Source organism: Marmota flaviventris, chromosome 15, assembly GCF_047511675.1.
Source record: "Marmota flaviventris isolate mMarFla1 chromosome 15, mMarFla1.hap1, whole genome shotgun sequence".
In the NCBI taxonomy this organism is placed as follows: Eukaryota; Metazoa; Chordata; class Mammalia; order Rodentia; family Sciuridae; genus Marmota; species Marmota flaviventris.
Window position 1 is genome coordinate 46,924,238 of NC_092512.1, and position 27,872 is coordinate 46,952,109.

At 34.0% G+C, this 27,872-nt stretch overlaps 1 protein-coding gene across 1 annotated transcript in view; it reads left to right on the forward strand.

Moving 5' to 3' along the window:
- Mmp16 (matrix metallopeptidase 16) overlaps positions 1-27,872 on the forward strand; it is a 253,559-nt gene that overhangs the window by 176,866 nt on the left and 48,821 nt on the right. Inside the window, exons 5-6 of the mRNA XM_027947595.2 lie at positions 1,590-1,751; positions 4,171-4,382. Of these exons, the coding sequence (XP_027803396.1) occupies positions 1,590-1,751; positions 4,171-4,382 (374 nt within the window). The remainder of the gene's footprint in view (positions 1-1,589; positions 1,752-4,170; positions 4,383-27,872) is intronic.

The window sequence follows — 27,872 nt, forward strand, 5'->3', positions numbered from 1 at the left end:
TTGTTGTTTTGTTTTGTTTTGCTTTTGAAATGGAGATGATGATAATACATAAATTAGTCACACAACTGTTGCAGGAATTAAATGAGAAAATCCAGGTAAAATCAATATGCCCACAATAGAGTTAGTTAGCTTTCAGTGAGATAGTTAGTATTTCATTACTGTAGCTAATACATACTATATTTTGCTTCTTTTGTGTCTTGATTTTCTCTTTTAGGTAATTTTATGGGAAGATTACACTCTTTGAGGTTGAAAATAGTAATATTTATTTCTTTATATACCTCTCAAATTTGACTCCCAGTGTTTAATCAGTTGTTCTTTGAGTCAGGTAAATCCCTGGAAATGTAGTTTCAGTGGCTTTTCTCAGGGTGCTAATGTCATGTGAGGAACCAGCCCCTTAATCTCAACCATTTGTCCATTACAAACTACTCCAGAATGGGGGAAAAAAGTTTGGTTATTTATCTGGATTTGTGTTCCCAAAGTAGTCCTTTGAAGGAAATTATCACACTGCACTACAAAATGCTTGGAAAGGAGTTTTTCTAAAAATTATAGTCACTGAAATCATTTGCATTTGTGGCCTGTCATTTAAGTAAAACTTGACACTTTAATCTCATTGAAGATTTTGCTTAGAAACATAATCCTGAGAAATATAACAGTCCCACTTGATGCTAACAGATTATAAGTAAATGTTTAGAATTAACTAATAAAGATATAAAGTCACCTTTTTCTTCCTGAGGAGTTCAATTATGAAGATTTGCTATCAGACAACATGTAGAAGTCATCAGCAGGGAGTGACTACATAAAGTCACATAATTTGCACTAAGTAGAATTGACTTTACATGTTTACTGTAAATGGGAATTTTCCATGGGGCACAGCAGCTCTTAGATAAATATATTATGTTCAGATTATCTATGAATTGATGAGAATTGGTATTTATAGAGCTAACATTACAATTCATTAGTATAACTGCTAACCAGTGGTTTTTTTTTTATGCTACTATACTACTAGTGTATAGTGATATTGTGTAGTGAAAAATTAAAGATTTAGTCTAGAATTTACAATAACTTGAATACCAGTTGCAATTTTGTTAAGTACAAGCATCAGTCTTGAGAATCAAATTGTTTGTGCCTTAGTTTACTCCTCTGTATAAAAGCAGGAGTTAGATCTGCTCTGTTTTTTTCTGAGTTGTTGTTAGAATTTTTAAAAATAATCTGTTATTGTTATCTTTATGTTATAAAAGTAAGGTGTTGTATATTAGGTATTATAATTGGAAGGTTATTTTAACAGCAGTATTATTGGTTTCTGATTCTGTTGTTCTTTCTTCAACTTTTATTCTTTTTTTCTAACTTCCACTTTCCAAATTTCTGTGACTTCAATAATCACTATCTCCTTCCCGCCAACAACCCCTTTTTAAAAGAAGGATATTGGATTTGGTGAATAGGATAGCCAATGATTAAAGCATACTCATAGTTGAAGTAAAGAATTCCTTTTATATTTCTTGGGTAACATTTGGAATGTTCTAGATTGTTCTTTTTAATTCTTTATTTGACTATTGTTACAATCATTTTGTCTTCTATTCTCCTTTGCACAGGAAATGACTTATTTCTCGTGGCAGTTCATGAACTGGGACACGCTCTGGGATTGGAGCATTCAAATGACCCCACAGCTATCATGGCTCCATTCTACCAATACATGGAAACAGACAACTTCAAACTTCCTAATGATGACTTGCAGGGCATCCAGAAGATATATGGTAGGTTACCACTGTTTCTGTTTGGTTAAACCAGCAGTGATGTTCAGAACCCTGCTGTATTTTCTTTTTTTTTTTTTTTTTTTTTTTTAATTTTTTATTGTTGGCTGTTCAAAACATTACATAGTTCTTGATATATCATATTTCACAATTTGATTCAAGTGGGTTATGAGCTCCCATTTTTACCCCATATACAGATTGCAGAATCACGTCAGTTACACATCCATTGATTTACATATTGCCATACTAGTGTCTGTTGTATTCTGCTGTCTTTCCTATCCTCTACTATCCCCCCTCCCCTCCCCTCCCCTCCCCTCCCCTCTTCTCTCTCTGCCCCCTTTACTGACATTCGTTTGTCCCCCTTGTATTATTTTTCCCCTTCCCCTCACTTCCTCTTGTAGAAATGGATGCTGTAAGTATATAAGACAGTGAAAAACTGAAGGAAAAAAAATATATGTGTGTATATATATATGTGTGTGTGTGTATATATATATATATATATATATACACACACACACACACATATATATATATATATATATATATATATATATATATATATACACATCTGGCCCACAGGGAAAATTCTTCTGTCAATTTCTCAATTGAGTTTTGTTGATAACAGTTTCAGATGCTTTAATATATATGTAATGGGGAAGTCTTTCTTATTGAAAGTTTTCGTATGGTATTTAATTGACATTTGCAGTTATACTAATGATCTAATCAATGTTCATATTTAAAATTGAGCTAAAAATATAATAAATTAATCCAACCAATAAAACCAGTAATAAATGTAAGAATTTTATATAAGATGTTGAGGTTTTAGTACAAACTGACAGATTAGCTCACAGTTTCTGTGAGTTGCTATTAGGAATTTCCCAGAAAAATCACTCTTGGAGGGCCTAAAAACACCCTTATATGATGGATGTAATAAACTGACCTCAAAGTTAATAAACTGACCTCAAAATCATGAAGAGTGAATGTTAACCTGCAAGGGAGTGAAAGTTAACAAGTGGCTAAGTTTATTAACACATAACATGAGATAAAATTTTAGTACAGTAATCTCATTTTTATTTATGGGATTCATTTGTTAAATGCAAATTAAGAGAAAAGGGAAGACTAGCATGCATATTTACTATAATCCTAACTTCCTCAATACAACCATTGACCTTTTTAAAGACATTTATTTCTCACATAATTGTTAAGAACTTGATATTTATAATTTACATATAGCAAGTATGGTTTACTAAATTAATGAAGTGAAGCTTTCATTTTTACAACACAAAGACAAATATGTGCTATCTGTATGTTAATATCCAGCATCCAAAGGATGCTATTTGCATTTTTAAACAGTGTAGTTTAAGTTCACTAATTTTCTTTGCATTCATTAGTTTTCAGATCTTAATATCTCAGAGGCAAGCATTCTTGCAGGATAAAAATAGATTTGAAAAAAAGGTCAGCTTTTGTGCTGCTCTTTATTTTGTTGGAGCACTGAGAAAAAAGACCTGTCTCAGCCTCAAAGCTAAAGATCTCATGCATTGAATTGTTAGCTTATGCTTAAGTGTGTATCATCAGAAATTCCTCTCAAGTGGTTAGCTGAAAGAAGTCTTTTTCTCATGACCTCATGAATTTAGTAGTCTAAAGATCTACAAAATTATATCCTTCCCATATTTAAATTTTAAGTGCGAACAGCTCTGTTTTTACGTTTTAAAACATAAATCCCTTGAGGAACAATGCTTAACATTTGTACCAAATAACATGTGTAAACTTTGGCTTGATTTAGAAGCCTCATTTTAGAAAAACATCTTGACATTAATATTTTATTGGTGGTATTTTAATCAATAGGTACTTTCAATTCAATATTTAAATGAAACACTCATCCAGCAATTTGTCAAAATGTTTAATCAAAGGAAATAGTGAAATCAGTAAAAGTTTATAAAATATAGTTTTAAAAGTTTATAAGATCTACAGTAGGATAAACTTTGATTAGTTAAGTGTTTATCTTTCAGCAATATTTGCATGTCTGTCAAAATTCAGAACTAATTTTATTGGAGCTTACATGTGTGGCTCCAGGATTCATTTTCATTTATTTATTATTTATAAACCATCCACTTCTAAAAAAGATTTGAGAGCAGCTTTCCAATAAGGTCTATGGTGAAGCTAATTTTAAAAAAATCATTAAAAATTGACAAAGAAAACCTAGTTACTTAGATTCAGAATCTAGAGTGATGAGGACAGTTTCAAATAGACTTGGCAATCTGTGGGTAAGATGGTTTTCTGTTTCAGAAAATAGAGGATCCTAAATACCTCTTAGCTTCCTTAGTCTGTGCCCTATGCTGATAAGTGATTGTTCTCTGTAGCATATTTTCCAGCACTATTCCAGTTTTAAGTGAGCCAAGCACTGTCCTCATATTTTCAAAAGGTCCACCTGACAAGATCCCTCCACCTACAAGACCTCTACCAACAGTGCCCCCACACCGCTCTATTCCTCCGGCTGACCCAAGGAAAAATGACAGGCCAAAGCCTCCTCGGCCCCCCACCGGCAGACCTTCCTATCCTGGAGCCAAACCAAACATCTGTGATGGGAACTTTAACACTCTAGCTATTCTTCGCCATGAGATGTTTGTTTTCAAGGTAGGAGGCTGATTTTTTTTTTTTTTAAGGGTAGATCAAGTATCTGGTGTCCCTTTAGAAAACAAGTTCTCATTCATTCTGACACTACCTTCCCAGCTCTCTCACTGGAAAAAAAAGAAAAAAGAAAAAAAGCATCCTAAAAAATAAATGCACAAATGGGCTTAAATGTCTAGCAGAAGATTGCTGTAACGGTCTATTTTGGGAATATATTTATGTCAGCAGAAGCTAAAATGCCTAGAAATGTGAGGGTGAAAAATGCTGCATGTTATGAAGAGATAAAATAGCATAATTTAAATCATGAATAGGAACTAATAGGCATGATTTGCTTGGGAGCGTAGCCACTTCCAAGGACACTGCGGCTATTGTATCTTTGGTGTACACATCCTTATGAGATACCTATAATTAGACTTGACAATTACATTGTTTTTTTTTGGTTTTTTTTTTTTTTTTTTTTGGAAGATTATTGATAATTTGTTTGGGATCTACTGGTAGCCATTTGAGTTGAATCTTTTATGAGACTATCATTTCTATTTAACATATACATGTTGTTTTATTTAGTCAGCCATTTGTATCTACCTGCTTTATATTATTTGTTTAAAAGACTACAAGCTAAAATTATTTTCACATTTTTCATATGCTGCTTAATGTCCTTTGTTTCTCATACAATAACACTGAAGAACAATGTATCAAAAGTAAATTATATAATATTGGAAGGTAAATATACTGTAATATTGAAAAGTAATATTCTCCCCCAATCTTTGTAAACTGATCTTAAACATCAAGGAAGAGTATAAATTTGTATGTTGCCAGTAGATTATTAAAATAGCTGCATTTTACCAGTATTATCCATTTAAAAGTAAATTAATATGCTCTTATTTTTGGTTGAGATGAATCAATACATAATGAAATATTGCCCTACTTATACAGAATTTCCTGTCTACTAAGGCAATACTTTAAAAATATAGATTTCATATAATTTTTAGTAGACAAAGTACTCTATTTCCTCTTTGAAAAATAAGATCTGGAGTTAATATATTATGCATGAGACCATCGTGCTTTCCAGAAAAAATCAATGCATTTCTTCAAACATATGAATAGGTTTTTGAATTCTATAAATGCCCTGCTGGGGTTACTTAGTGGTGGAGTGCTTGCCTGGCCTGCCTGAAGCCCTGCGGAAAAATATATACCATATATACATATGCATATATAATGGGTGTTTTTATATATACACATATCCACCATGACTTTATTATAGCTAAGTGCAGATCAACTATTAAAAGAAAACAGAGTCCAATCATTTATTTTACAAGACACCAAATGAAAAATGAAGGATTTCATTTTTACTGTTTTGGCTGATTTCCAAATTGCAGCTTGTAACCTTGGTATCAGTGAAATCGCCAAGTGATAATCTTACCTAAGAATATAATGAAAAATGGACTCTGGGTGTGTTCTTTTTCAATACTACTGTCTGTTTAAGTAAACTGTTGTTCTCAGAGGAATCTGGTATCTTCTTAGCTAGGGATGAGTTTCACCAGTCTCTTTGCATTGTGCATTGAAGGTGTTTAGTAAGTGCTGTTGACTGACAAAAGGAGGTCCTATGATCCCTGTTTCCTGCAATCAGAAGTGAATCAGAACTCTCAAATAGGATGCAATCGCCACAATTTTCTATATCCAAACAGATGTAGAAAGGACAAAAGAACTGCTTGCTTAAACTCTCAGGTTATCTAGGATTCCTTAATCAAAACATCCTAATGAACTAAGTTCCTAAAATCAGACTGAATTTAATTTTTTTAGTAGTCTCTGCTCTCTAAGATTAATTTATATTGAAGATAACATGATCTGATAGTCATTGTATTCTGACTCTCCACTTTCCCTGCTCTGTAAAGTTATATAGCTTAGTAATTTTTATTTATCCCATCTTTCACATAATGTGTATGAATGCCGACTAGTTTATCAGACATCAAGAATGTGTGAATGGAAGCAAGCATCCCTATCTTTATAGTGCTCATATTTCAGAAATGAAAGCAAAAATGAACATAAACACTTTTGAGACACAAGATTAAAAATCTATGTTATTGAAGCAAAGAAGCTACAGAGGTCTAATCAAGCAAGAAGTTTTACTGAGATAGGGCTTCTGATTAATTTTGGCAGTGGCGTTTTCTAGACACATTACAGAAATTAGTAGTTTTGCCACAACTTTGTGTATTGAGGGAGAGAAGATAGTCACGACACTGTCTAATGGAAAGCCCTAAGTGCTGTCACCCAATTGAATACAGTATTGGATGACAGTAATAAGGACATGACCAAGTTCTGCTTGCTTTTGATTAATAACTGTCATGGACTGAGTAGCTAACATGCACCTGGATGAATCCTCAGCACACATCCCTACTCTCTGAACCTCATAACAATTCTGTAAGTTAGGTAGTATTCTCTGTTTTACAAATGAGAAAACTGAGAATCAGGAAAGTTCAAAGTCATTAGTTCAAGTTAAATGCGTGTGAAGAGCAGTTGTACTTAGTATCCTGAACTTCAAAATTCCCCCTAAGCTTTGCTGCTGTGTTACCTGAAAGAATTAGGAAAAGTTTCAAGGAAAGGTGGACCTCAAACTGTATTTTGAAATATTAAGTATTCAAGAAATATTATGGCACTCCTACAGTGTGCCAATGTTGAGGCAATGGCAGTGTAACAGAGCACAAAACAGGATAGACCCTGGTGTCTTGGGGCTTGCATTGCAGCTTTCTAGTGGGTGGATGAGAGGGCTTCGCTCAGCTTCCACAGGTAAGTGTTATGGAAGGTTGTGAGAATGCATCTACATGAAGAATACATGAAATGCTATTTTTCTTTGTTAAGAACTACTGGTCTCCTTGTTTTTCTCTATACCCACTTAGTTCACACTATTTTCACCTGTGAGTTAAAATCATTGCCACACACCTGATCTTCCTGCCTGAAATTGCTCTCTGCCAGTCTACCTTTTGAACTCCTGCCTTGTTAATTTTTCTTTAATATAAATGTTATTTTTCATATTTGCACCTTGTTGCCTAGCTGTTCAAATATATTTAGGAAATTCCAGCATGTGATCTCACGCTTATTAATAGCTTGATTTTCTACTTTTCTTTATTACAAACTCTGTACAAGGTAGAAGCCTGTGTGTCTCATCAGCTTTCCATTAGCAACCATTTCTACCTTTGTTTTTATGTCACATGCTTTCTTCTCAAGCTTGTACTTACTTGCACCTTCCCTCCTCATCATCTTCCAGATGTGCATCCTGTTCTCTGTTTTATCAGCCTTAAATCTTTCTAGTTATTTCTACATGTGTTCTCTACATCCACACAACATGTTTTCAATTTCTGTCTTCTCTATTTCTCATTGTAGGGTACTTTTCAACTAAATTATAAACTTCCTGACATTACAGGGCAGACATGGGCTGTGAAGCTGAGGCTGCCACAGAGATCCCTCTTCCCCTTGATTCTAATGTTCAAGCCAGAAAGAATTCAGATATGTTGCTCAGACATGAGCTTATTAGAAGTGGCAGGAAAAGAGAAGAGGGGACATTCTTAAGGGAGAGGCTGGGTCCTTTTAGAGAGGAGAATATTGGGGGTCCCAAGGAAGTTCCCAGGAAGTCCTAGATATGCCTTTTGATTTTTGACCAACAGCATAGGAACTGCTTGAACCAACTTCAAGAAAGGATGACATGATGCTCATAGAGTAGGAGTTTTTAAGGAAACTGAGTCCCCCTGTTTTGCCACTCACTTAGTTTATTATACTTCGACCCTTAACATGCTTTCTTTGTGAGGTCTTGATCATTTGGTTGCCAGTGTGGTTGGGACTACATACTACAGGGTAATTGGGGTTATGACATAGTTTCCTGATAAGAGGGTGTGACATGATCTTAAGAAGATGTGATTATAACTGGGGGGTGGGAGGGCAGGTAACATAACAGACAGACCCTCATTTTCTATGTGCTTATTTTTGGATAAGGCTCCCTATGGGTTTTCACTCAGCCTTCATTGTCCTTTCCCTGATTACCATTCATGACTAAGCATGACACTCAGAGCAGGGACTGGTTCCTGTGGGCTTCATGGTGCTCAAAGCTAATGGATAGGGATCTTAATGTAATAATTCATGTCATCAAACTATAGTCAATATCATGCTTACACTGTGGTAATCAACCAAAATGAAATTATTGAAACCATTTCATTGTAGTAAATTTATATTCCTTGCCCAAAGATTTTAAAGACTATCATTTACTTAAACTCTATATGAATGATTTTTTAAGCAAAAAAGAGAGAGAGAGAGAAAATCTAGATATAAGCAAAAGGTAATATCTTCAGGTACATTTGTTTTCTTCTTAGGAAGAATCCTTTCTCTATAATAGGAGTTTCAGCGTAACTCTTTTTGGTAGCTAGCTTCCTTTTAGAGGATTTGATTTACCTTAAGCTTTCGAGATGCCTATTTATTTAAAGTGAGTTTGCCTGGATTTATGTTTCTTTTGGGTAACATACACACTTACGTGTGTGTGTGTGTGTGTGTGTGTGTGTGTAAACTTACATGCATATATATACAATATACATACATACTTATACCTTCTGCATTCCTACACATGTATGAGAAAGATAAGACTTGCAGCTTCACAGTCTTTGGGGAATAGAAACCACTTAAAGCAAGGTAATGAAAATCACAACAAAATACTAAGCACCAGAGAAACAAAATTACAATAACAAAAGAAGCTTTGTTCTTCCTTTGGAAAGGATGATTTTAAGACTACACCCTGAAGTGGGCAACCTATTGTGAGAGAGCTGAGAATAGCAAGATCTGATTGTTCAAGTGAATACTCTCCATGTGCCTTTGGACTGCAACATAAAAACAGTGAATATTTTGGTTTTCTTGTAGTGTGAGAGAGTTACATGGCAGAGGACTGCTGTGAAGCTGAGGCTTGCAATCAGGCCAGGAAGATTTCAGACATGTCGCCCAGAGTAACAGATATGAGTTTATTAGGGGGATAGGAAAGGGGAAAAGGGACACTCTCAAGGGAGAGAGTGGGTTCTCTACAGAGAGGTGAAAGACCCCTCCTGCCTTCCAGTTTTATTGCAGTGCCAAAGAAATTTCCAGAGCCTTGCAAGTCTGCCTTTTGACTTGACTAACAGCAAAGGAACTGCATGGACCACCTCAAAGAGAGGATGATAAGAGGGAGTTTTTAAGGGAATTGAGTCCCCCACTTTTGTCTCCAATGTCCAGGTTTCTCTGTTTATGCCTCAAATTCCTGCCACCTTAATTGGTTTATTACCCTTTGAAATGCCCTCAGCAAACTTTCTTATGAGGGTCTTGATAGTTTGATTGCCAGCGTGTTGAGGATGGTGATACAGTTTCAGGGACAAGGGAGAACTCAGGTCACCTGGTAGGATGGACTTGGTCTGAAAACTAGTTTTTCTTAAAGGGATGGGATTAGGCTGGGGTGAACCCAGGCAGAGTTTCTTCCAGGTGCTTGCTGTCAGATAAGTCTCCCTGTGCTTTTCAGTCACCCTTCATTGTCCCTTCCCCGCTCACCATTCATGGCTGACCACCTATCCAACAGAAACAGAATTAGCCAAGGTTTTACAGAATCTATCTCAATACACAATATTTCAGTATGTATGAGAGAACACCATGTTAACTGTATTCTTTTGAAGCTAGTAACAGAAAGAAACATTTTATCCAGTACTTAAGTTTCTTTAGATTTTTTTTTTTTTAATTTTTAAAATTTTTTTGATTTGTTTGTTTTTAGGGGTGGTTATATTTTACTGTTGATCAGTTCTGTATACGAAAAGAGGAAGCAGAGCCCAGTGCATTATAGCAGAACTAGACAGGCCTATATGAAGAGGTAAAGCTACCGTGAAACAACACTCAAAGTAGTACATAGTAGGGGTCTTCCCAATCTTTAGAGGAGAGAAATTCTCATGACTTTAAGTAAGGAAAGCCATTTCAATACATACCCAAAAAATCAAGCTGAAATAGATGTCTTTTTTTTTTCAAATATATGTCTTTTTTATCATAACACTGTTCAAGTAGGACTATCTTTGTTGATGACCACCTACTTCATTGTTCTGAAGAATCAATTCAAAGGAAATACAGAGTATGGCCCAATTTTGTTTGGTAACAAGAGTTTTTGTTGTTTGTTATTTGTTTATTATGTTTATTTCTTTCCTAAAAGGAGAGATGAGAGAGACAGAGACTTATTGATAGTATAGATAGTATAAACCTAGAAGATGTTGCTCTTAATTATACTGATATAATATTGATTTAGGATTAAACACTTCTCAGTTGGTCAACCTTGAATCCTATTGGCTCTTCTGTGTAAGAGCACTTTTCCTCTTCTCTCCCTGTCCACTTCTGTCATCCCAGTCCAAAGCACCCTCGTATCTCATCTTAAGTATTTTAATATACTTCAAATTGGTTTTCCTGCTTCTCCTCCTTGCCCTGTCCCTTGCGTTCTCCCTCCAGCCTGTTGTCAGTTGCATGCAGAGTGATGTGAGAGCATGCATTAGCTGATACCACTCCTGTCAGAAACCCTTCAATCTCTGTCCGACCCCGAGTAAAAGCCAGAGCACTTTCTGTTGCCCAGAAGGTTCAGTGGTCGACCCATTTCCCTCTGCACCTCTGACCTCATCTCCTCTGACTTATTTTTCTCAGTGTTGCATGCTCTCTCCCAGGCACACTTTTCATCCTTCTTGTTGCTCTAACTTGCCAGGTTCTTTTGGATTTGCACATCTTTCTCAGGTTCAAGATCGCTTACCTTCCTGACTTCTGATTTTGTATACAAAGCAACAGAAGTCTGTCAAAAACCTCTGTTCCTTTTTCAGATTGTTGTTGCACAGGCCTACAGGAGGCGAGGTATATGAAAAGGAACAATACTTGTACAATTTCAGAATATGGGTTGTTATATATTTAAGGCATTTTGTGACCCAGCATAATGGAATTTTCTCCCAACTCTTAACTTGGTGGTGTAACTTGTTTCTGTTGCCAGCTGTGTATTGTTTATATTTGGATAGTTAATCCATAAAGCCTTAGACATCAGACACAGACTCCAGAGTCAAGTCTCACTTGCCATAGACTCCAGACAAGGACCATGTTACTTAAGTTTTCATCCAAACCAAAATACCTGATAAGAACAACTCAGTGGAGGAAAAGTTTCACAGTTTCAGGGTTTCAGTCCATGGTCAGCCTACTCCATTGCTCTGGGCCTAAGGTGAGATTGTAGTGTCATGGCCAAAGACTGTGGTGGGGGAAAGGTCCTCAGCTCCTGTTGGCTAGGAAGCATACAGAGAGACGAGGAGCCAGGGGACAAATTATAATCCCCAAGGGCACACTCCCAGAGAACCCACCTCCTCCATCCCCACTCTACTAGCTTACATTTACCATCCAGTTTGTCCTTTCATGGTATTAATCCATCTAGTGGATTAATCCACTAATTAGGTCACAGTTTACATAATCTAATCATCTCAACTCCTGAGTCCCCACAGGGTCTTTTGAAGGCACCTCATATCTAAACCATAACAAAGACTGCAACTGACATAATCACTGCTGTGTTACACAGAGACCTAAACATAGCAGACAATAAATATTTGTCAGTGTTCCTTAGTTTACTTTTCAAATCTGTATACTGGCTAATAAATTCTGTCAGAGGACTATAGCATGCTCAGGAAATGATAACTGTTAAGTAGAAAGATAGACTCATCATTCTAACCTATTAGTTATATTTGGTAACTCAAATACTAATGCTAAAAATAGCATTCAACTATAAGTTGAGAAAGACTTTAATTATTACAGAGTAAGAGGAGAGACTAACAGTGTTATTGTTGTTTGTATCATATCACTTTACTCAAGGAAATGATTAGAAATATTTTTGCAAAGAATCTAAAAATATTTTACAAATTAAAAAAAAAAATACTTAGAAAAGCCACATACCACAGGGTTAACTAAACTTACTTTGAATCATAGCCTAATTTTGTACCACCAGAAAGCATCACCTTATGAGGATTTTGTAGTTGGGTCTAAATTCGTGTAAGAACAAAGAGAGCAAGAGCCAAGACATCAGCAGAGAATTCATTTAAATTTCCTTCCAGTACAAAACTCATACTCTTTTAAATATTTTAAGTAAATATTTAGAAAGCAACTGAAATTGTAATACTACATTTTTATGTCAATATTAATTGATTTTTTGAAATATTTGTTTTCAGATATTGAAAATTTCTCCTTGAAATCTTTGAATAAAAAAGATTGACATTTCTGACTATTTAGCTTTTGGGGAAAGTATATAATAAGTACTGTTCAGTCAGAATGGATTCACAGTCACACAGTTTTGAGTTCTTTCTCGATCACTTTGTTTTTAAGTGAGTTTAGGTTTTTTGAGCATATTTTTGTGTAATTGAGATCCAATGACTATTTTAATGGTATAAAATAGTGCCTCTGATATGTGTTAATGGTGTATATTTTGGAGTTTGATATATTTTATCCTATATATTTCATTTTTGTACAAAGCTAGAGTATTGACAAAGCAATTCCATTTAATCATGCGAAAATGTTTTCTGAAAGTATATTAATTGTAATTCAACTTGCTGATGCACCTAGTCCATAATAGTATAAATCTGACATTTCAAAATTTTTATTAATCCAAATCTTTTCAATGTCAAAATGTATATTTTTCAGTTCTCAGTTTTAAAACATGCTATAATCTATCTTTTTATATTTAGATTTTTACATAGAAAGTGCTCATTTCACAATTCATGTTTCTGAACATTTTTCATGTTTCCAAATACTTTTATGTTGACTCAAAGTAACTAACTAAGCACAAGGCATAAAGGTGCCCACCTATAATCCCAGGGGTGTGGGAGGCTGAGGCAGGAGGATGGTAAGAACAAGGCCAGCCTCAGAAAATAATAAAGAGATGGATGACATGGTTTGGAAGCAGTAGTTCTCTTAAGATGTTATAATTGCCTAAGGCTGAGGGAGGTTTAGATATAACAGTCCCATTTGCTAGATGCTTGCCTGCATTGATGAAGTCCTCTGTCATTTCAGTATTGTAAACAATTCTAGTACTAAAACTTCTGTATTCTCTTTGATGTCATCCTTGTAAGCTACTACCCTTCACTGTCCTTTCCCTGACCACCTTCTTATGGCTGACCTGCTACCTAATATATCCTGGTCTTGATTTAAAGATTCAGTCTGATATAAAGTGAGTTCTGTGTACACATCCTTAAATTCAGTTTAATTCTAATACCCAGGACAACTTATAACATGAAATAGTCTGTCAACTCCAGGACTGCAAAGGCCCCAGCATATTGTTTTTCAATCCCAAAAAAAAACCATGGAGAACTCAACAGAGAGGGTTTTTACATTTTATTAGACACATTCCTTGGCAGCAGTAGGCCTGGATAAAATGGAGGGTTTGCATCATGATTACAAGATGGCTAAAATATATACAGGATAGATTGTATGCCACCTGTTCATATGGGTTTATTCAGATTATTTGAATATGTGACTTTATGTCACAACCAAGGTCCATTTGCTCTGATTCCCACCTAAAGATGAAGATGAGGGAAGTAACCAGTTTCCCTCTTTCTGGCCTCTGAGAACATTCTTGAGAGCCCTGCTTAGTTCACCTTCAGGGATGATAAGCCTTCCATGCACTTACTTGTGTTTATCCCAACAGAAAATCTTATTGCATAATAAACTATACAATTTTAAAGAGGGAAATGAAGAAGTAACATGGTAACAAAGAATTACCAGATATTTAAAATAAATGTTACTAAAAAGAAACAAATAGTCATTGCTCCACAAATTAAAACTAACTCCATTCAAAATACCAAAAGAAGACTTGAATAAATGAAGACATACTATACTCTTTCATAAAAAGACTTAGCAAAATTAAAGTGACAATTTTAATGTAATACTAATAAAAATAACACCTGAATTTTGAACTAGATCACAAAATACTAAATGTAAAAATATAAACATGACAAAAGCACAGACTATCTCATTGGATTGTAAAGTTTATTACCAAGCAAATTTACTTAAAATAGATTGATATTAAAGAATAATTAGACTGAATAGTGAGATAGAATTTTCAGAGATAAAACAACACAAAGATAGTTAAATAAATTCCAGGGTAGATTAGTCATTTAAACACAAAAATATTAAACTTTAAAAGTACTACAACAAAAGCAAGAGTTTCAAGGAACAAATTTATATTTAAGTGAGTTCATCCTACAAAATAAAATTTTTAGAATTTATTTGATAAAAGTTGGGATAATTTTTCTATTTTGTTTATCATGTCATAAATTTATACATACAATATTTAAAATCATATATAAATTTATATACATCAAATGTCATATATAATCACATATATAAAATCTTAAATGGAGAAGATATTTCTAAATAAGACACATAATTCAAAAGCTATTAATAGTAGATTGATAATAATATTATACTATTTATAAATATTATAAATATTTATACCTGGGTCAAAAACATCTATGAGTATATTTGAAAACCAAGATATGAGAACTGCTACTTTTTAATTATATAAAGAGTTTACAGATGATAAAATTAAATACACCCCATTGGAAAAAATGTCACTATGAAGATGTAATACAAATAGATCTTAAGGAAGAGGGTACACATAAACACTCATATAAATAATTGAGATATTTTATCTGCATTCATATCAGGGGTCAAAGGGACAATAATAATATGCTAATGTGAGAATGTGGACAATTAGCCTTCTTATATTTTCAGTATGAATATAAGCTTTGACCACCTTTTAAGCAAATGTTTGATTACCTGAAATCTTTACTTTGGATTTTTTTTTTTGTACATCTCTCTCATAAGCACCTTTAGGCTATGCACAAAAAATCATTTCAACATTGTTTACAGTGACAGAAAACTATCCAAGTGTCAGTTGACACTGGACATTGAGCTATAGCCTAACCAATGCAAAGGAATGTAATAATGTTAAAGAATGAGGTGACTCTTTATGATATATATTTTTAAATGAAGTACAGAGCAATTTTTAAACCCTGTTGTTTCAGAGGAAAAAAATTGAGGTGCCCACACTGAGACCTGGATACATACATAGACTATCCCTGACAGGGACATGATAATCTATGAACACTAGGTGCCTCTGGGAGGAAGATGTACATGGTCAGATTTAGGAGAGGAAGTTAGAAACTGCAACTTAGAAGATTATAAGGGTGTGTTCTTATAAATACATATTTATGGAATATTATATATAAAATCTATCAATGTATATGTAAATATATTTGTGCATCAAAATACTAGATATCAGTGCCATCTTGTTAAAAACAAGAACAATTATCACTGGATGGCAAGATTAAAGATTATTTTTAAGACTTTTTAAAATTTTTTATCATGGATTTTGTTTTGTTTTTCACTAAGCATTTAATTGGGGGAAATGTGTCCACAGTTTTGTTTTTGTATTTAACAGGAGAGATTAATTTGAAGGATGAATCTGGGTTTTTATCCCTCTCTTGACTACTACACTATTACTGGAGTTAAATGAAACATTTTTAGGGATCTCTAGAATTAGGCATTTCACCTTAAAAACAAGAAGGATTGTGAGAATTTGGAAAGTATTTTTTTTAAATATTCCCTTTTACCTCTCCACCAGGAATGAAAAAAAAAAAAAATCACAGGGAGACTACAGGGTGTGCAATTTTTATGGAGCTTATTTTCTTGACATGTGGCCCTGAATTGTTCTGTTTCCATTATTTGCTTCTTATTCCACTTTTCAGCTTCAGAGCATTAGATTGTGTTTGTTTACATGACTTTTTAAAGAGAAATTATACGTAGTATCAAAGCACAATAATAGTATGTGTCACAACAAACAGAAACATATGCAATTTTCAATATAGTAACACAATGCGAAGTAAGTCATCTGGAAAAAAGTAAAAACTAACATGAATAGTAATATACATTTCGCCTTTATTGCCAGTAAGAAAAAATTTTGCAAGAAAATCACATTATCCAGTTATGTAATAGCAATATAGCAAATAACAGTAAATCAGCTCACTGGAATATATTCTAATCATTTGAAAGGTTAATTGTGAAGAACATAAGAAACACTGAGGTGTGATTATAATGTATACACAGGTAAAATAGTAAAATAGAAAATTTTATGTGTGACATATTTTATTATTTGAAATGCATGCATTGACAAGGCATGGAAAAACTATGGGAAAAGAAAGAAATAAAAGTCTTAGAATAATGGGGTTGAGTGGATTTTTAAAAGGCATATCATTTAAGAATTTTGTACATTTAATAGCCCAAAGTATAATGGCATAAATAAAGCCTGATATGTGTGAAGGTTGTAATATATTAAGTGATGCTAAAGACATATCATTTTTTAAAAATATAGGTAGGCAGAAGGTATTAAAGTATTCACTGAAAATTTCCCTTAGACTGTGACGAAATGGTCAAAGCTATGGTGACAAGTTTCAATAATATAATTTAGCTAGACTAGGAAAGGTCTTCAGTTAGATGGACTCTGTACCCACTGTGCATTATTCTCCAACAGGAGTATCTTCTGGTAAACCAAACCACATATTTTGTTTATATTCAGCTTTGCCATTTTACAACCATCATGGTGAGAATTTATTCCGTTCAGTACAAGAATACTCTAAAACCATGCAAAATGACAAGATATTTGGCAATTAATTCACAGTGTAGTTAAATTACACAATGTGAGATCTGTCATATAGCAGTCTGTCAGCTCCATAAACACTGATGAATTGTAAGCCATACAAGAGCCTGGTACACAGCAAATGCTCAAGTAATTTCAGCAGTTGCCATTATTATTATAGTAGTTGATGATGGTGTTGATACTACTACTGTACTACCACTACCAGTGTTGAGCAAAGCACTGTATTTCACATGAAGTAGTTGCAAAGGAGTATGGCTTAGGTGATTGTAAGTATATGTTGTTTTAATCAGCTTTTTCACTGCTGTGACTAAAAGAATCTGACCAGAACAATTGTAGAAGAGGAAAGTTTATGTGAGGGCTCAAGGTTTCAGAGGTCTTAGTCCTTAAAAGGCCAGCTCCATTCCTCAGTGTTTGAGGTGAGTCTGAATATCATGGTGAACTGTGTGGCAGAGCAAAGCACACCCTAATTCCCACCTCCTCCAGCTATACCCTACCACTTCAGTTATCACTCAGTTAATCCCTATCAGGGGATTAAATCACTGATTAGGTTAAGACTCTTAAAACCTAATCCTTTCTCCTCTGAATCCTTTTGCATTGTCTAGCATGTGAGTTTTGGGGGCCCATCTCACATCCAAACCATAACATATGTCATTATAAATATATATATAAAATAAATGAACATATCTCCACAAATACATCCATAAATAAAAATAATGGAGATCAATTCCATCGTGTTAAAAACGTATTAAGAACAATTATCTGTGGATAATTTTATGACCCTTTATTATTCTTTAATTCAAGAAACTTTTCACTGGCTGCCAAATAATAGCTAGACAAGAGTCGGAGCTGATGAGTTTTGAGCAAAAGAAGGAAATGATAAGAGCAAAAAGAGCACCATTCATAAATGGTGGGACTGAAGAGCCCAATGGGAATATGGGAAGGAGACAAAAGAGTAGTTTTAAGAATTGGAATGGGAATGGGTGGCTGGACACAAATCACAGGAAGCCAGGACTGGACTGGAAAATAAATAGGACTTATCTTCAAGGGTTACAGAGAGCTAAAGTTGTGATGAGAATCAGAAAAAAATCAGACACCAAGGAGATGTACTACCTGGAAGTGACTGAAAAGTACCATGTCTTGTAAGTAAGAGAATATAGGGACATCTGTAAAAAGAAGTTGTATTGTTTTCTCTTTGTCTTTACAAATATTATGTACTGAAACTTTTTTCAAAAGAATGATGCATCATGTCCTTAATCTGTCTAAAGGACAGGAAGCACTTTTATGGAGAATTGAGTGTGGCTATTGTTAAATCCCTGCTCTTTGCCTCTTGCTTGGTGCTGAGTGTCTACATTGAATGGGTTGCACTACTTACTTATGAAGTGCAGCTATTTGTAGCAGTTGCTCGTCAGATCATTAGACAAAGACTGTTTATATCCTGGAGCTGAAGCCCAAAGGAGCTGATGTAAGAGCTGGCCATTCATGGGCCACTGACACATAAGCCTCCTTGTTCATAATCCTGAAGTTCCTTGGAATAGAGACAACATTTTCTAAGTAACTGCATTTGCAGTTACTATTAGAAAGGATAACATTGAAACTTGTGAATTCCTGGAGCATTTTTTAATTGACACATTTTTTTAATTGGTGCATTATAGTCATACATAGAAGTGGAATTCATATTTGCGCATGAATTTGGTGAATTTCATTCTGCTATTCCTCCCCGTTCTCATCCCTTCTCCCTCCCCCCTTTGCCTTTCCTCTCCTCACTGTCCTCCCTTCTGTTTGCATGAGATATCCCCCCTGCTTTTTTAAAATTCATTATTTCTTTTCAGTTTCCTGAAGCATTTTCATGTATTATTTCTATTTTGTTTAATTTCTCTCTTTTAAATTTAGTTTTATTTTTAATTGATACATAAAGACATAAAAAGTAAACATATCTTGGGGTCTGACTGGTAATATTTCAGTAAATGTATACATTATCTGAGGTTTAAACCAGAATACACGTTATCTATCTCCTCACTTATCATTTATATTTTGAAAACATTTGAACTCCTTTCTTCTAGCTTTTTGAAATATACATTATGTTATGCTTATTCTACTTTGCAACATCATACCATAATCTCCTACTCCTAGCTGACTATGCTGTGGTGTCAGTGGATAAACCCTTCCCCATCTCTAGCTCCTACCTACTCTCTCCAGCCTCTCTGTTAACCACTCCTTCTACTCTCAACTTCTACAATATCAACTTTTTAATATTCCACATATAAGTGTAATTATGTCTTTCCATGCCTGACTTATTTCATTTCACATCATGATCTCCAGATTCATCCATATGGTCATGAATGACAAGATTTTATTCCCTTTTCTAGCTGAATAGTATTCCAAGGTGTGTATCTACCATATTGCCTTAACCTATTCATCAGCTGTTGGACATTTAGATCAATTCCATTTCTTGACTATTGTGAATAGTACTGTAATAAAAATGGGAATGCAGATGTCTCCTCAACATACCAATTTCATTTCCTTTTGAAACATACTTGGGACTGGAATTGCTGGATCATATAATAGTTCTATTTTTGATTTTTTAAAGGAGCTTCCATATGGTCTTACATAATGGCTATACTAATTTACATTTCCACCAGTGCTGTGCAACTGTTTCTTTTTCACCACATCCTCACCAGCACTTTTTATCTTTAGTGAGGTTTTGTTTGTTTGTTTTATTTTGTTTTGTTTTACAATTGCCATTCTTACTGGAGTAAGGTGATACTTCAATGTCGTTTTGATTTACTTTTGAAGGTGATGGTAAGAATGCAGTAAGATGAAACTTGTATGTCTCTCTAGATCTGTTGCCAATTTTTTTGATCAGGTGTTTTGTTTGATTTTGTTTTGCCATTGAGTTTTTTTGAATTCCCTATATACTTGGGTATTAACTCTTTGTTGAAAATAGTTTACAAATATTTGTATCATTCTCTAGGTTGCTTTCTCTGCTAAATAGAAGCCTTTAAATTTGATTTAATCCGAATTTATTTTCTTTCTTTCTTTCTTTCTTTCTTTTCTTCTTTCTTTCTTTCTTTTTTTCTGTCATTTACTATGCTTTGATCTTATCCACAAAATTAATGTATATTCCAATGTCCTGAAAGGGTTCCCTGTGTTATCCCCTAGTTAGCCTCATAGTTTCATGTCCTGCATTTAGGTCTTTAATCCACTTTGACTTGATTTTTATAACTGGTGACAGATAGGGGACCAGTTTCATTATTCTCCATGTGCATCTCCTATTGTCCCAGAACCATTTGTTGAAAAAGAATGCACCTTCCCTAATGTGTATTCTTAGCACCTTTGTTAAAAATTAATTGGCTGCATTTATATCAGTTTTCTCTGGGTTCTCTATTCTGCTTCATTGGCCTCTGTGTCTGTTTTGATGCCTACCATATGGTTTCAATTACTACTGCTTTATAATATAGTTTGAAGTTAGGTAGTGTAATATTTCCAACTGAATTTTAGGATTATTTTTTCTAGTTGTGTGAAGAAGGTCATTGATACTTCGATAGAGATTGCATTGAATTGATAATTTCTTTGGGAAAATTTGTTAATTTTTTTATTGTTTATATATCAATCTAGTTTCCCTATTCCCTATTGTATAAATGAACTAAGTATCAAATAGAAGTTCCAAACTAAAATATATGGTTAAAAATAAGAAGATTGTTTTTAAAAAAACCTTACAATTTATTAAACATGCATGTAAGGATATTTTCTCCAAATCCCTATGGGGTATTTATGAGAGATTTGATTTTGTTTTACATCTCTTTTGCACAAAGAAATGATATGGAAATTATTATATTAAGGAGTATCTGGAAAATAGTAACCAATATATACTCTTATTTTATCTGTTCATTTGAGGAATCCTATTGTATTTAAGAAAATATACTAGGTTACAGTAGGAACAGCCAACCCTAAACTTTGGCCACCTGTATGACCAGAACCCACCTGGCAAGCTGAGTTTCCCCTGAGTTTTCTCTGTAAGAGGAAAACCTTTGTAACTACCTCAATGTTGCTACCCTTAAAGAGCTTATAGTCCAAGGAACAAATATGCATATATAACCTAAGGAGAACAAGACAAGTAAAATTACATATGTATTATGTGCAAAGAAAAAAAGTAGAGTGGTTCAATAAGAACATATAATTTTTTTTTTTTTATGTATGTTTTTAAAACCTGCTCAGTAAGATCTAGTGAGGCTTTTCAGAAGAAGAGTTGCTTGAGCTGGCTGTGAGCTGTCCTGATTTTTATATGAGAAACAACATATTCTGTTGAAAAGACATCTGGGCTAAAAGTCAGGAGACATGATTTTTAGTTTCTGGATATTTTTTCCTTAATGAGAATTTCAGTTTGGGGACTCTACATTTCTCATGCTCAATCAGGGTAAATAAGGATAGCTGTGTTATACCTCTCACAATGAGGCAAAGTGTGTGAAAAGCACTGAAATGTTTCAAAACAGCCCAACAGATGTGGACTTTGTCATCATTGGCACAAATTTTAGAGTGAATTTTTTTTTTTAATGTATGACACCTCTGTCAGTTTTATACTTTTCAGTCTCATTAAGTAAGTTTATGTTTTATTGAAGGGTTTAGCTGTCCTAAATATTAAGTTTCTGGAGACTGAAACTTAGCAATATAATTAATATCTGTGGTATACAAAACTGGAAATTATAACAAATTTAAGTCAAGTCTGGGAATTAAATTTTAGTAAAAATTTTAAAGTAATTGCATTTTCCCACCCTTGTAAGCTTTCATTTGAAGAGCTTTCATATTGAATAAAATGTTTCTTATGATTCATTTATACTTGATCAAAGCCAAAAGATTGAGAAGTGATCCTGTATTCTTTTTAGGACATGTACATAGAAACTGCATGTTGTGAACTGTTCCCTGAGTTAGATTTCCTTAAAATAATTCATTATAGATATATCATTCATTTCACAAAATTTAAGGAAAAATAATTGATAATATGATAATACATGAAAATATATTTCACTATTATTATGGTAGTTAAGGTAAATAACTCATTAAGAATCTTTATATGCATATATAATTCACAGAGTGAGAATAAAATAGTGATTGTGTGATTCAATCAGCTTTAAAAGATTTTCACCAGTTTAGATATAATTTTCCCTACCTTTTTATAGACTTTATCCATCTCTTCTGTTTTTTAATTTGTGTATTTGTAAAAATAATTTTCATCATATTATATTTGGATTTGCCTTCAAAAGTGTCAAACTAGGGTGGGTCATGTTGAGACTAGTCACTAAAGTTATTTTATGCTTTGCTTTCCTCCTTTCCAAAGTCAATGAATATTAAGTATTTCCATCGAAGCATTTGGTTTTACGTATTTTTTAAAATCTGTAATAGCATTCTTTACCTTTGAAATAAATACTTGCTATTTTGGCATTTCCCAAAGAGAGGTCTGTTTGGCCCTTGCCCTTGCAAGAGGTAATCTGTGTGGTAGCTGATAGGAGTGTCTTTGTTTAGGGAAGGGACTTGTCATACTGGATCTTAGGGTGGGTCCGCCACACACAATAGTCTTAGAGACTAGCAACACCAGAAAACCAACCATGTGATTTAAGGTGGATCACATAGTATATGTTCACATAGAGACAGTGTGGGCAATCAATCAATCATGGTAATATAATGAGCACCTAATAAAAACTCTGAACAACAAAATTCAGGTGAGCATGTCTACATGAGAACATTTGTGGATATTGTCTCAAATTGATAAAAGGACTGTAACAGACCCATCCTGAGAACAATGGAACCTTCTCCCACTTACCACAATGAATCTCCTCCTTTGACTGATTTTTTTTCTTCCTTTTGTCTGCATCCCTTCCATATAATGAACCATGAATGAAATAGTTTTCAGTGGTTTTTGTGACTAACAGATTATGAAACCCAAGAATGGCTTTGTGAATCCCCCAAACTTGGGGTTGGTTTCAGAAGCAAGGTCAGTCTTATGTGGCCTCTTTCCTCTAACTTGGTAGTTGGACCCTAATGCCATATAGTTGGTATCAGAAGTTTTGTTAGACTTAGCAATGTGGAAGACTATGGCCCAATCCTCACAGTTCTGCAAACTCTGGGTACTTGCCACCATCCATATTCCCCAAATTTCCTCAACTTGGTTGACAGTTCCCCTTTTTTTTTCATTTGAATACCTATTCTTTTTATTAAATAATCTTTAATATATCATCTTTTTTCCTAGTAATTTGTTTTCAATCTGAATAGTTTAGAAGTTTATGGATTTCCTTATCATCAATCTCAGTTTCAGGTTAGGGTGATAAGGAGAGAGCATTCTGTGTCCCAAATTTCGGTCTTTTCTTTTTACATTCTTAGAAGGTTTCTGTTCCTATTCTTAGTAAAATGCTTGAGTAGGATGAATCTGTACATAGAAAATATTCTTGACAAATCATTTAATGAGGATAAATATGGCTTACGTAAATTATTTTACCTTCCAAATAATTCAAGTTTAAACTGAAATCATAAAACATTTCTGTGATTAAGTACATAAAACTCATGTCAAGAAAATTTAAAAGGATTTACTTTTTAATAGAGATTACCCAAAGGACTATTGCAGGTGACCTCAGATATTTTAAAAATCTGCTGCAGGAAGGGGCACATTTTGAATAGGTGTAGAGGTAGAACTAAAACCAACATCAGGGAAGCAAATTTTGCCTCAGAAATGCCTTTCCTCTCAATGAAATTGTCACTGCAGAGGCACTGTACTCAAATTTCAGAATCTGAGGCAAGCAGTTTCCACTGGATGTAATAAATGAAATGTGATCACTTCTAGTATTTCAGTGTTAGAATGTGAAGTGTTAGAATATTTTCTCAGGTTCCCAATGATGGATGAGTCTAGCTGGGAAACCTAATAAAATTAAAACATACACACTCATATAGCTCCATATTTAGACAATGTTTGCTAGAAGAGGGTGTGACTTTCACGTGAGACTTGTGTATTTGATGAATTCCATCAGTCTCCACATGCCTGCCGAGAAAGCCTTTAATCAGTCTTTCTGACAGCTCCTGTCTCTGGACATAACACTCTGTCTGGCAGGAAATTATACTCCTAAGGACTCAGATGATAGACCAAGAACTTAAATTCCTTGTTTTTTGAACTTGTTGTAGTTTTTGTTGTTGTTTATTTTCAAAACACCCCAAGACAAAAAACAAAAATGGGTAGTGTTCTTCTGGAGAACCAAGGAAGCAGAAAATGAAATGCTGTACTTATTCAAAATACTGTCATTGTTATTGACACATGAATTTGCAACAAGACTACTGAAGTGCTGACTTTATTTTAATACCATGTGGCCATGTAAAATTTTTTAAAAGTTATTTTTAAAAGTATGACCACAGACCCATAAATCAATGATCAAAAACTCTTCTGGCTAGCCAGTTTTTATTTCAAAAATCCGAATTTCTTTTTATTTCAGCAGAGTAATTCAATGCATAATATCCTCATAGGGTCCAGAGAAACACCCTACAATTAAACCATTAATGTTTTTAGTTAATATTTCTTTGGTGAAACTTATAATATTCCAATAATGAGAGTAGTCCTAAATGTGCTAGTATAAGTACATGAGATCCTCTACCAAGTACGTTTGTGCTAAACTCAAGAACCATCTTTCTTTTTTTTAAGCTCTCTAGATTTTAGAATTGTAGATCAGGATTGTACACTTATTCAATAAATATTGACGAACAATGTACAGAAAACATTTTGATTATTTTCCTCTGCAGTATTTTAGGAATAGCATTACAAAGTGTTTCAAAATCTTGTGAGGTACAAAAATTAAAAAAAGGTCTTGTGTGCTCAAAATTTGAACAAATTATATTGGTTTTCTTAGACTGCTGTGTTTTTTGTTGCTCCAGTCTACCATAGAGGATAGCTTCTGGAAATAGGAGGGAAAAAAAAAAAGGTATTTATTAGATGAATTCATTCTAGATAATCAGTGGTTTACAAGTCTTTTGAATGCTCGGCTAATAACTTGATGAGGATATTCAAGAAAACATTCTCAGAGACACCTTTACATTGTCATAGGATGATTAGATAATCAGGCATAGATTCAAGTTTATAGGTTGTACTCAGTTTTGAAGTATGTTATTTATGAGAGTAGGACTTCACCTTATGAAACAATATTCACTAATTAACCATGAGAGTATTTTATTGTTGTTACTCATGTTTCAAATATTTCAAGTATCAATAGGATACTTCTTGTGAATGACTCAGTAATTTTTATTGGAGTGGGAAACTTTTCAGCTCACCCTATCTTAGTCTGTTTCCTGTTGGTTTAAAAGAACATCTGAGACTGAGACATTTATAAAGAAAAAGAGGTTTATTTAGCTCACAATTCTAGTGACAGGGAAACTCCAGGTAGGGTGACAGCATCTGGAGAGGACCTCTTGCTACATCATAACGTGGCAGATGGCATCAAATGGCAGGAGCATACTCCGAGAGTAGCAATGAGGCACATACTGGACAAAGGAGCCAACTCACTTTAAAATAACTTGCTTTTGCAAAATGTAATCCAGTAGTACAAAAAGACATGGATCCCTCTTAAAGGTTATGTCTTCTAATGTTGCTGCTACCTTGCCCACCAAATTTCAACATGAATTTTGGCAGGGACAAACTGCATCCAAACTATAGCACCCTTATTTTCACTAAAATTTTATGCTCAAAATGAAAGAGGCACTCAAATGTCTTGTATGTGTGGGGAGCTAAGGACTGAGACATGAACAGCTTGCTCTAATGCACACAAGTCTGAAGCCAGAAGATAGAATCAAAACCAGAGTCCAAGGCTCTTACTGAGGACTCCCTGCAACGCTCTTTTGACATACACTGCTAGTGAACAAAATAAATAAGAAAACAAAACAAACAAACAAATAAAAAACTCCCTGCACATTTTAGTTTATCTGTAATTATAATAATAAAACTCATAACGTTGCAAAAAGTTAAGTCAATTTTCACAGCAAAATTAATAGTTTTTTAAATGACTTTTAGCAAATTGTTGCCTTCTTTTCCTCCATACCACTAAGCATGGCCAGTAGTAAAATTTTAATGTACTGTAAAATCTGTGGAGCTTTGCCTTTTATTTTTATACCTAATCAACTCTGTCTATAATTTTGTAACTATGCAGCCCACCCTGAATTACAGTTGCAAGCTATACGCATTAATAATATGGAAACTACTAGGAATGAAATAAACCTTTGAAAGTGGTTAAGAAGGCCAGAGAAAGAAAACTGAAATCCTCTTGACAAGCAGCTTCTAAAGCTGCTGACATTCCTTTAAAGGAATTTCTCATGTTGGCTCACAGAGAGGCTTTGCATAACACACCAAGTAAAACCTATTAAGTGCCGCTGCAGTACAAGGGACTAACAGTTTTTCAAGAGACTGGAAAGAAAATGGACAAACTTTCCTACTGCTGACATTTCAGTTTGAAACTGTGCTTTTGAAGGGTTGGGTGGGGGAAACAAAGACATCACTTCTTTGGAGACTTGCTGCAGGTCCATATCTGCCCCTCTCATTCCCTTGACAAGCTGTGTTTCAACATCATAAATATTCTGTAAAATACTTTACAAATTATAAAAATAAACACATCTTTTAAACTCTGTGCTATATAAACTAAAGAACAGTTGAAACACAGCAAGAGGGTATGTGTATCTCATATTTTATAATTTTATAATTCTGGTCAGTAAATGATTTTGAAAGTCAAGCAATAGCTTATCTTACTTGGCATGTGAAAGAATGTAAATTTAAAAATCAGTTAACAATATCATTAGTTAATTTTGTTGTGTTTTTTAATCTCCTAAAAATATTAATAATTTCAGATAATTATAGTTTGTTTTTTTAATAAATTAACCTACAAATGAACAATAACACAAACAATCTTAAATCATTTTGGTGGTTAATATTCATCAATGGAATTTGTAGTTATCTAGCATTTATTTGTTACTTTCAAGAATTCTGTTGAACTATGAACAAGACACTGCCATAGAATAGTTATTTTAAAGCTAAAGCATGTTTGGGAAAAAGTAAATGAATATAATTATCCCATATTAAAAATATACTACAGTACTTCCCCAAGAACACACAGTGTGTAGTTATGTTACATGTGAAATAAAGAGTTCTTTCTGTTATTTCCAGTAATACACTCCACCCTGGTCTAAGCCCAAAACAGACCCACCTTATACTAAGTAAATGTGTGGCATATCATAATAATGTGAGAATTCAATGTCGATTTTGGGCAAACTCTGATATGTCATGTAGAGATTGTTTTCTTAAAGGTCTTTAATTATGAATTTCAAACATGAAAACACTTATAGTATTGTTGAAATTGCTAATATATATATGAAAATACCACTTAAGATTGTCCAGTATAAGCCGGATACTCCTAAAACAGGGCAGAAAGCCTCAGCATTTGTAATCCTCCTACCTAGCCAAGCCTAAAATGATTGCTATTAAGAAGGCTACTTGGGGGTTTTTAAAATATCAAAAAACACACGTGTGATTATTCTCTTTACTCTATGTTTTAACTTTTTAAATTCAATTTAATTGAAATTTCATTTATAATAAAGTACAAAGAACAACCCAAATCTAGAAATCAAACAATATTAAGATAGTGTAAATCAGAATTGCACTGTCTTATCTCAATTGCATTGAGATGTTAAAAATGGCCAAGAAAGGCTAGGGTATAGGTTAGTGGTAGAATCCATGTTTAGCATGTCTAAGTCCTTGGGTTCAATCCTCCCCACCAAAAAAC